We start from the raw sequence: 10,996 nt of genomic DNA on the forward strand, positions 1-10,996 counted from the left end.
CTTCCCTTCCCAAACAGCTCCTCTCCCAGCCTGCCCTCTCCCCACAATCTGCCTCCCCTCCCCTCAATCCTTCCCCCCAACCCCCAGCCCTTACCCCTCTCCTCTCGGTGACTGGTTGGCCTGTGGGTCTGCAGCTTTTGCCCCCTCCCCACTCCCCAGCGCAGACTGCCCCTGGACTGGGGTAACTGAGGGAGGAGGGTATTGACCGGTAGCGTGGTGCCGAAATGGGACTGAACTTGTTCCTTGCGAAAGTGTGTTTGTGTCAACAACTGTCTGTCAGTCTTTCACCTGTTGCACAACTGTGTGCGTGTGGGGGGGGGGGGGGCGGAGGGAGGTCAGTGCCCCTCTGGGAATGGCTGAAGATCCCAAGGAGGGGTGTCAGTGTGTGGAGGGCAGACAGGTCAAAGCAACATGAGTCACTGCCAACAGGGTGCACTGGAGGGTTGGAGGCAATAGCCCAGACCACTGAAGTGGCAGGCAATTTTATTTTCTTGCCCCCCCCCCCTTCACCTCCCCCAATTCATACATGGGACATGGGCATCACTGGTCATGCTAAGCGTGTCCTAATTGCTCCCCCAAGGAAGGGGGGGGGGGTTGAGTTACCTTCTTGAACTGCTGCAGTCCACCCACACAGCACCCATTAGGGAGGGAGCACCAGGATTCTGACCCAGCGACACTGAGGGAGCGGCCGATTATATTCCCAAGTTGGGATGGGGAGGGACTCGGAGGGGAACATGCAGGGGGGGGTGGGTGTTCCCATGTATCTGCTGCCCCTGTCCTTCCAGTTGGAAGTGGTCGGGGGTTTGGAAGGTGCTGCCTGAGGATCTTTGGTGAATTCCTGTAGGTGGTACACACTGCTGCTAGTGAGCGTCTGTGGAGGAGGGAGGGGATGTTTGTGGATATGGTGCCAATCAAGTGGGGGCTGCTTTGTCCCTGGATGGTGTCCAGCTTCTTGAGTGTTGTCGGAGTTGCCCCTATCCAGGGCAAGTGGGGAGTATCCCCGCACTCTCCTGAGTTGTGCCTTGTGGACAGTGGGAGAGGCTTTGGTGAGTCAGAAGGGGAGTTACTCACTGCAGGGTTTGGGGATTCACTTCTAGAAAATGGGGGAGACGGCTTAGAGAAGGTAATAGTTACATACTTTGTTAGGAAGATGTCTAATGAAAGCTAGTGCTTCCAAATAAACCTGTTGGACTATAACCTGGTGTTGTGTAATTTTTAACTTTGTTCAACCCAGTACAACACTGGTTAGTCCACACCATTGTTTGGAAGAGTAGAGGTACAGACTATTTTCTGAATGATGTAAGCCTTTGGAAAGCCTTTGGTGGGCGGCACGGTGGCACAGTGGTTAGCACTGCTGCCTCACAGCGCCTGAGACCCGGGTTCAATTCCTGCCTCAGGCGACTGACTGTGTGGAGTTTGCACGTTCTCCCCGTGTCTGCGTGGGTTTCCTCCGGGTGCTCCGGTTTCCTCCCACAGTCCAAAGATGTGCAGGTCAGGTGAATTGGCCATGCTAAATTGCCCGTAGTGTTAGGTAAGGGGTAAATGTAGGGGCATGGGTGGGTTGCGCTTCGGCGGGTCAGTGTGGACTTGTTGGGCCGAAGGGCCTGTTTCCACGCTGTAATGTAATCTAATCAAAAAAAAATCTGAAGCACAAATGGACTAGAGAGTCTGAGTTCAGGATTTTCTTCAGGTTAACATGTAGATTGGCAAATGCAATGTTGGCTTTGATTTCAAAAATACAAGAGCAGAGATGTACTGCTTCCTCCCTCACCTCCATCCAAGGCCCTAAAGGAGCCTTCCACATCCATCAAAGTTTTACCTGCACATCAACCAATGTCATTTATTGTATCCGTTGCTCCCAATGCAGTCTCCTCTACATGGGGAGATTGGACTCCTCCTAGCAGAGCGCTTTAGGGAACATCTCTGGGACACCCGCACCAATCAACCACACCGCCCTGTGGCCCAACATTTCAACTCCTCCTCCCACTCTGCCGAGGACATGCAGGTCCTGGGCCTCCTCCATCGCTCCTCCCTCCACCACCTGACGCCTGGAGGAAAAACGCCTCATCTTCCGATTCGGAATATTCCAACCCCAGGGCATCAATGTGGACTTCACCTGTTTCCTCATTTCCCCTCCCCCCACCTTACCCAGTTCCAACCTTCCAGCTCAGCACTGTCCTCATGACCTGTTCTACCTGCCTATCTCCCTTCCCACCTATTCGCTCCACCCTCTCCTCTGACCTATTACCTCCATCCCCACCCCCATTCACCTATTGTACTCTTTGCTACCTTCTCCCCAGCCACTCCTCCCCCCAATTTGTCTCTCCACCCTGGAGGCTCCCAGCCTCTATTCCGGATGAAGGGCTTATGCCTGAAATGTCGATTTTCCTGCTCCCCAGATGCTTCCTGACCTGCTGTGCTTTTCCAGCACCACTCTAATCTAAAAACTGCTGAGGCTCTGGTCAGACCACATTTGGAATACCGTGAGAGGTTTTGGACCCCGTATCTAAGGGAGGATGTGCTGGCCTTGGAGGGGCGTCCAAAGGGGGTTTACAAAAATGATCCCAGGGATGAAGTGCTTGTCATGTGGGGAGCGGTCAAGGACTCTGGGTCTGTACCCAATGGGGTTTAGAAGGATGGGGGTGGGTGGGATTTGATTGAAACGTATAGAATACTGAGATGCCTGGATAGAGTGGACGTGGAGAAGGTCCATGGGAGCCCCGAACTAGAGAGCATAGGTTTAGGGTGCAAGGGAAAGATATAAGAGAGACATATGGGGGCAACTGTTTCACGCAGAGGATAGTGTGTGTATAGAATGAGCTGCCAGAGGAAGTGGTGGAGGCAGGTACAATAACAACAGTTAAAAGGCATCTGGATTGGTATGTGAATAGGGAGGGTTTAGAGGGATATGGGCCAGATGCTGGAAAATGGGACTAGATTGGGTTGGGATATCTGGTCGGCATGGACACGTTAGACCGATGGATCTGTTTCTGTGCTGTACATCTCCATGACTCTCTGACTTTAAGCTGTTCCCGCCGGTAGGAGAGCCTCGGGCCCGAGGGCACAGCCTCAGGGTGAAGGGATGGACTGAGATGGGGAGCAATTTCTTCACCCAGAGGGTGGTGACTCTGTGGATCTCACGGCCAGAGAGGGCTGTGGAGGCCAACTCACTGAGTGTCTTTAAGACAGAGGTAGGGAGGTTCCTGATTGGTAAGGGGGATGGAGGGTCACGGGGAGAATGGGATTGAGAACCATGATGGCATGGCAGGGCAGAGATGATGGGCGGAATGGCCTCATTCTGCTCCTATCTCTCTGACTAGGAGTGAGATTGTGATTTGTTTCCAGCACAGTGCTGCCTGGTCATTTTTGTCCTGCTGTTCCTCACCGATTACTGGTACATCGCTGCGATTTATGCCGGATGGTTACATTTGGACCGGGAGACGCCAAGGAGCGGGGGTCGGAGGTCAGCCTGGGTCCGGAACTGGGCGGTGTGGCGGTACTTTCGTGACTACTTCCCAATCACGGTGAGCGGCCTTCCCTGCACGGCCCACCAGCACTCCAGCCCATCACGCTCCTCCCTGTCGTCCCACCCTCCTCCTCCTCCGTCCCATCACCCTCCTCCCACCCCCCACTCTCCTCTTCCTCCCCCAGTCTCCTCCTACCACACCACTCTCCTCCTCCTCCTCCTCACCCCCCCACTCTCCCCATTGTCTCTCTTCCCTCCCCCACTCTCCTCATCCTCTCTCTACTCCCCCCATCCTCATGCACCTTTTATTTTGTTGACAGAGCAAGATCCTACGAGCTGATGGTGGACTAAAGAGGAGGTGGGATAGTGGAGGGAAAGTTTTGAAGGTTTCTGACGAGGGAGGGACGGGGTTGGTGAGGTGTGGAAGGGGCTGTTTTTCCCCAGTGACTGCGAATGGCCTGCCCACCAGGAGGCGCTAGTAGTCAAGGCTGTGAGTGCTTCGGGGGGGGAAGTTCAGACAGGCATTCGAGGGGAAGGGAAGGTAAACTCTTGGGGCCAGAGCCTATGGTGGGATTGAGGTGAGGTTAACAAGGCTGCTCTGCGGGGTAGAAGATGGGCCAACTGGCCTCCTGAAAGGAGCCACTCGTGGGCACCATTGGCTGGGCTAGCATTCGGTTGCTCCAGAGGGAACCCCAAGAGTTGATACCTGTCCCTGCAGGCATGGAGTCACGTGTATGTCCGAGCAGGTAGATTCAATCTCTTCCATGGGGATTAGCCGACCAGATGGGCTACAATTTCACAACGGTCTTTGTTAGATGCGTTAATTCCAGACTTTGGAGTCAAAGGTCAAGTCCGACCCTTCTCTCTGGGTGGTCTTCATGCATTGGTTTCCAACCAACCCTTCCTTTGTCCCCCTGCACACCCCCCAGGTTCAGCGTGCAGTCTGCCTCCAATCCCTGAGATCTGGCAGCGATTTAAGAGGGAACGGTGCGGGCATGGGTTGCTGGAATTGGGAGTGGGCACGATTGGCATGTTGCTCAGAGTTGGCCAAGACAGAGCAGGAGGGGATTACCGAGGACGACAAAGTCGAGGATAGTCCAGTCAGCCTGAATGGCTTACCTCTGCTCCCTTGCTGCATGCTCTTACATTGAGGGCTCTTGTGGTGCAGTGGTAGTGTCCCCCTCAGAAGGCCCCCATGTTAAAGGTTAAGGAATCGAGAAGCTTCGAGTCACAGCATATCCAGGCCTGTGATTGCAGCTTACCTTCGTCTGGCCTCAATACTCTGTTTTCTTTGCTTGGAGTCCACACCCAGGCTCGAGCAATCAAGTCAGTGAGCACAGATCAAAGAGACCTTGGAGTGCAGGTTCATAGCTCCTTGAAAGTGGAGTCGCAGGTCGATAGAATAGTGAAGGAGGTGTTTGGTATGCTTTCCTTTATTGGACAGAGCATTGACTACAGGAGTTGGGAGGTCATGTTGCAGCTGTACAGGTTTGGCCACTTTTGGAATATTGCGTGAAATTCTGGTCTCCTTCCTATCGGAAAGATGTTGTGAAACTTGAAAGGGTTCAGAAAAGATTCACAAGGATGTTGCCAGGGTTGGTGGATTTCAGCTATAGGGAGAGGCTGAACAGGCTGGGGCTGTTTTCCCTGGAGCATCGGAGGCTGAGGGGTGACCTTATCGAGGTTTATAAAATCATGAGGGGCATGGATAGGATAAATAAATTTTCCCTGGGGTGGGGGAGTCCAGAACTAGAGGGCATAGGTTTAGGGTGAGAGGGGAAAGATATATAAAAAAGACCAAAGGGGCAACTTTTTCACGCAGAGGGTGGTACGTGTATAGAATGAGCTGCCAGAGGAAGTGGTGGAGGCTGGTACAATTGCAACATTTAAAAGGCATTTGGATGGGTATATGAATAGGAAGGGTTTGGAGGGTTATGGGCCGGGTGCTGGCAGGGACTAGATTGGGTTGGACGAGTTGGAACGAAGGGTCTGTTTCCATGCCGCACACATCTATGACTCTGAGATCAGTCACCGGTCGAACAGCAGAGCAAACCCCGCTCTGTGGTTGGTGATGTCCTTTTGATTTTGTTTTAAAAAGGATTTCTCTCCTTCCCCACCTCCCTGCCCGCCCCCCCCCCACCGTCTCTTCTTTTTTCCCCCTCCGAAGCTGGTAAAGACGGCAGAATTGGATCCAAAACACAACTATCTGTTTGGCTTCCACCCACACGGGGTCCTTGTGGCCGGAGCTTTTGGCAACTTCTGCACCGAAGCTACCGGCTTCTCTCGTCTCTTCCCCGGCCTCACCTCCTACCTCCTGATGCTGCCGTTCTGGTTTAAGATGCCATTTTACAGAGAGTATATCATGTGTGGAGGTAAGATCAGTGACTGCGTTCCCTTCTCTACGTCCTGCCAGCTGTGTCTATTTTCTCGCTCTTCCCTGCAGTGGCACTGCCCCTGGCAAAGCTAACATTTATTACCTGGCCCCTAGTTGCCCCCTTGAGAAGGTGGGGGTGAGCTGCCTTCTTGACCCGCTGCAGCCCTGTATGGTGTAGGGACACCCACACAGCGCTGTTCGGGAGGGAGTTCCTGGATTCTGACCCAGCGACACTGAAGGAACAGCCGATATATTTCCAAGTCGGGATGGCGAGGGGCTCGGAGGGGAACTTGCGGGGGTGGTGGTGTTCCCATGTATCTGCTGCCCCTAGTCCTTCCAAATGGAAGTGGCCATGGGTTTGGAAGGTGCTGTCTGAGAATCTTTCGCGAATTGATGCAGTGCATCTTTTAGGTGGTACACACTGCTGCCACTGAGCGTCGGTGAGGGAGGGAGGGGATGTTTGTGCGTGTGGTGCCAATCAAGCGGGTGTTGCTTTGTCCCTGGATGGTGTCGGGCTTCTTGAGTGTTGTTAGAGCTGTCCCCATCCACACTCGTGTGTGTGTGTGTGTGTGAGCGAGAGTGAGAGACACACACACAGGATGTGTGATTAGAGTGTGTGTGTGTGTGAGAGCGAGAAAGACACACACAGGATGTGTGATTAGAGAGTGTGTGTGTGTATGTGTGTTTTGAAGATTATAGTTAATTGCAGACCTTAGCTGCTGAGTGACCCAGTTAACATTGCCTCTCCTGTTCCTGATTGAAAAAGAACCTTTTGCATTTATGTAGCACCTTTCCTGACCACGGGACATCCTAATTGCCTTACCAATATAATGCAGTCACTGCTTATAATGTTGGGAATGACCTGGGGGAGTAATGTTTCATTGATAAATGCCACCTCAGACAATGTGGCGATTAACTGTTCAGTATCCACCTATTAGAGGGTAATGTAACTTAACCTCTGCTTGAAAAGGTAGATTAGTTTTTCTCTGCTCTAGTCTTTGGAGTGAGATCTCGCAATCTCCATAGCAACAAGGGAGTGGGCGACTGCCTGGAATTGTCAATGGTAACGTCTATCTGATGTAGCAACCCCTTGGCCGCTGAAACACTGAGCGCTAACCTGGCCAAACAGAAAGGGTTGCTGGGTAATTGGCCAAGTGAAACAGTGAAATCACAAAACCCAGACACCAGACACTGTGCAAACACATCACCCAGGTGCTAATGACATTAGCAGAATGCAACAGTTATCCAGGACAGACATATCCCCACCACCAATGGAGAGCTGAGACCGAAGGTTATCAGTTCCTGCTACACAACAAAACTAACAGTAGCAGCATGGTAGTTCAGTGGTTAGCACTGCTGCCTCACTGCACCAGGGACTCAGGTTGGATCCCAGCCTTGGGCGACTGTCTGTGTGGAGTTTGCACGTTCTGCCCGTGTCTGCGTGGGTTTCCTCCAGGTGCTCCGGTTTCCTCCCACAATCCAACAATGTGCGGGTTAGGGTGGATTGGCCGTGCAAAATTGCCCATAGTGCCCAGGGATGTGCAGGTTAGGGTGGATTGGCTGTGCTAAATTGCCCATAGGTGCCCAGGGATGTGCAGGTTAGGGTGGGCTAGCCATGGGAAATGCAGGTTTACAGTGATAGGGGAGGTGAGCCTGGGAGGGATGCTCTTTAGAGGGGTCGGTGCCGACTCGATGGGCTGAATGGCCTGCTTCCACACTGTAGGGATGAGCAGCAAGCCATCCAAAAGATTGACCAACTATGAAGCGAGGCTCCCCGATTGGCTAGAGAGTTGCAGAAAACCATCCAGAAAGATATAAAAACAGGATTTACTGTCAGACTGATCCTTGAGACCCACTGACCGTCCAGAGAGAAAGCAGCTACACAGTCCAACAGAGACCCACTGCCTCTGCAAATCTGCAAGGAAATTGAGATAAATGCGAGGTGCTGCATTTTGGAAAGACGAATCAGAGCAGGCCTTATACACTTCATGGTAAGGTCCTGCGGAGTGTTGCTGAACAAAGAGACCTTGGACTGCAGGTCCATTGCTCCTTGAAAGTGGAATCACAGGTTAGACAGGATAGTGAAGAAGGCATTTGGTATGCTGTCCTTTATTGGTCAGAGCACTGAGTATAGGAGTTGGGAGGTCATGTTACGGTTGTACAGAACATTGGTGAGGCCATTTTTGGATTACTGCATGCAATTCTCATCTCCTTCCTATTGGAAGGATGTTGTGAAACTTGAAAGGGTTCAGAAAAGATTTACAAGGATGTTGCCAGGTTTGGAGGGTTTGAGCTACAGGGAGAGGCTGAACAGGCTGGGGCTGTTTTCCCTGGAGCACGGAGGCTGAAGGGTGACCTTCTAGAAGTTTATAAAATCATGAGTGATGTGGATAGGGTAAATGGGCAAAGTCTTTTCCCTGGGGTGGAGGAAGTCCAGAACTAGAGGGCATAGGTTTAGGGTGAGAGGGGAAAGATGTAAAAGGAGACCTAAGGGGCAACTTTTTCACAGAGAGGGTGGTGCGTGTATGGAATGAGCTGCCAGAGGAAGTGGTGGAGGCTGGTACAATAACAACATTTGAAAGGCATCTGGATGGGTATATGAATAGAAAGGGTTTAGAGGGATTTGGGCCAAGTGCTGGAAAATGGGACTAGGTTGGGTTGGGATATCTGATCGTCATGGACATGTTGGACCGAAGGGTCTGTTTCTGTGCTGTACATCTCCACAACTCTCTGACTATAATTGGGAAAGACTGAAAGGTGAAGGAGCTGAATGGGATTAGAGATCGTATTGTTTTGCAGACAAAAGCCATTGTAATTTTGTTCCCCAGAAAGTTGGTGCTGCCTTTCATTCGTAGCGGTTTGTAATTTGACCAGTTTGGTATCCTGGGAGATTCATCGATAACATTCTGGTCAAACCTATCTGACTTACTTCAATGAGGAACTTTATCACATGAGGCTGCTGCTGTTCAGTGCACTGTGTTTGCTCCCTTGCTTGAGGAGAGATGTAGTTGTATTGCAAGCTGTTCTGAGGAGATTCACTCAGTTCAATACCAGAGATTGAGGGGTTTGTTTTACAAACAGAGATTGAGCCAACTAGGGCTGGTGATTGGAAGGAGGAGAGGAGTCTAACTGAGGGCTATAAGATGCTTGAAGGGCATTGACAAATTGGATTTAGAGAGAGTGTTTCCCCACACGAGGCAACCTGGAATGAGAGGTCACAGTTTAAGGAAAAGGGCAGCAGATTTAAAACCGTGGAATCAAAGAATCCCTACAGTGTGGAAACAGGCCCTTCGGCCCAACAAGTCCACACCAGCCCTCTGAAGAGTAACCCACCCAGACCCCTGCCCTATATTTAACCATGACTAATGCACCAAACCTATACATCCCTGAACACTATGGGACAATTTAGCACAGCCAATCCACCCTAACCTGCACATCCCTGAACACTATGGGACAATTTATCACGACCAATCCACCCTAACCTGCACATCCCTGAACACTATGGGACAATTTAGCACAGCTGAAAATATGTTGCTGGAGAAGCGCAGCAGGTCAGGCAGCATCCAGGGAACAGGATTGGGCCGAAGGGCCTGTTTCCACACTGTAAAGTAATCTAAAAAAAATCTAATCTAATCTAATCTGTGTAATTCACTCCTGCAGAGTGCGGGGGAGGCTGGGATACAGAGTTTAAGGAGGAGAGAGGCAGATTTTTGGTTGGCAAACTGGCGATTTGTTGGGGAGGGATAAGATGATAAGAAGAGAGAAAGAGATTTGACTCTTATCATTTACCTCTGAATAAGGTGAAGATAAAGTTGCTTCCACAGCAACAGGGCTGCTCTCTTGTTAGAGGGAGGACTTGGTGGGGGGGGGGGGGCGTTTAACCTGAGGCCTTCAGGCTAAGGGGAGAGGTTGAGAAGGAGGATCTTTGATGGGAATCAAACCCATGGTGTCACGCTGCATCGCAAACCAGCCAACTGAACATCAACCCCCTCCCAAATCACTAAGCGGATTTCCACAGGGAATACTGAATGAACACACGTTGAAAAAGAGGCCTTCGATTTATTGTGAGATTCTGTGAGCTCTTTATCTGTGAGCAGCGCCAAAGGATGTCCTCTCGGAATATTGGGTGAACACGCAAGCCGGGCTGGCCTTAGTTTGACTGCAGGATTCTTTTGAGTCCTTCATCCGTGAGCAATGCCAAAGGAAGTCTGTGGGAATAATTAGTGTGCACATGTCCGATTTATGGAGAGATTCCTTGAGTCCTTTATCCGTGAACAATGCCAAAGGATGTCCATATGAATAACTAGTGTGCATATGTCAGAAATTGGTCTTCAATTTATGGCGAGATTCTTTGAGTCCTTTATCTGTGAGCAATGCCACGGGAGGATGTTAAATGTAATATGAAAGCTTCCCCTCTGATGTTTTGTCACCTCTTCTCATTTTTTTTTTGTTGTTGCTGCCTTTTTGTCACCCTGCGATCACAGGACTGGTCTCTTCAGAGAAGAAGAGTGCCAATTACATTCTGAGCCAAGAGGGTGGTGGTCACGTGGCAGTGTTGGCAGTGGGAGGTCCCCCAGAGTCGCTGGATGCCCGTCCAGGTGCCCTGAAGCTGCGGGTGCTGGGGAGGAAGGGGTTCATCAAATTGGCGCTGAAGACCGGGTAAGGGAAAGTTGAGTTGGTAATAGGTGGGGCACATCGGGAGGGCAGACATAGGCCAGTGGACGGGGCAGCTGAAGGAGGTTGGTACCTCTCCCGTGGCAAAGGGCTTATCCTCTTTTGACGTGGCTACAGGAGTGTACAACACCGATACAGAAGGGGTGTTTCTCACCGGTTATTGGGGTGTGTGGAGGTTTTCTGGGACTTAGAATAATTGCGAGGTTCATTCAATCCTTTATCCATGAGAAATGCCTAAGTGGGCCCACCAAGAATAACCTGCACCCATCAGACAGGAAGCCATGCTGGTCTTCGCTTCTGTTGAGTCCTTTATCCGTGAGCAATGCCACGGGATGATGTGAAATCTAATTTGAAAAGTCAGACGAGAGACGAGGAGGAAGTCCACCCCTGGAATTGTTGTGGAAATTTTGAATTGATTTCCCTCCCCTACCCCCCAAACAGCTGTGAACTGTCAATCGTTGGTATCTGTTCACAGTTGATGT

The 10,996-nt window shown here is 51.1% G+C and overlaps 1 protein-coding gene across 1 annotated transcript in view; it reads left to right on the forward strand.

Annotated features, from left to right (window-relative positions):
* Positions 1-10,990, forward strand: part of LOC122544329 (2-acylglycerol O-acyltransferase 2-B-like) — an 11,663-nt gene extending 673 nt beyond the window's left edge. The window contains exons 2-4 of the mRNA XM_043683504.1: positions 3,346-3,524; positions 5,634-5,838; positions 10,325-10,990. Coding sequence (XP_043539439.1) covers positions 3,346-3,524; positions 5,634-5,838; positions 10,325-10,503 — 563 coding nt within the window. The 3' untranslated portion in view covers positions 10,504-10,990. The remainder of the gene's footprint in view (positions 1-3,345; positions 3,525-5,633; positions 5,839-10,324) is intronic.
* The last annotated feature ends 6 nt before the right edge of the window (positions 10,991-10,996 follow it).

Source organism: Chiloscyllium plagiosum, chromosome 48, assembly GCF_004010195.1.
Source record: "Chiloscyllium plagiosum isolate BGI_BamShark_2017 chromosome 48, ASM401019v2, whole genome shotgun sequence".
NCBI classification, from domain to species: domain Eukaryota; kingdom Metazoa; phylum Chordata; class Chondrichthyes; order Orectolobiformes; family Hemiscylliidae; genus Chiloscyllium; species Chiloscyllium plagiosum.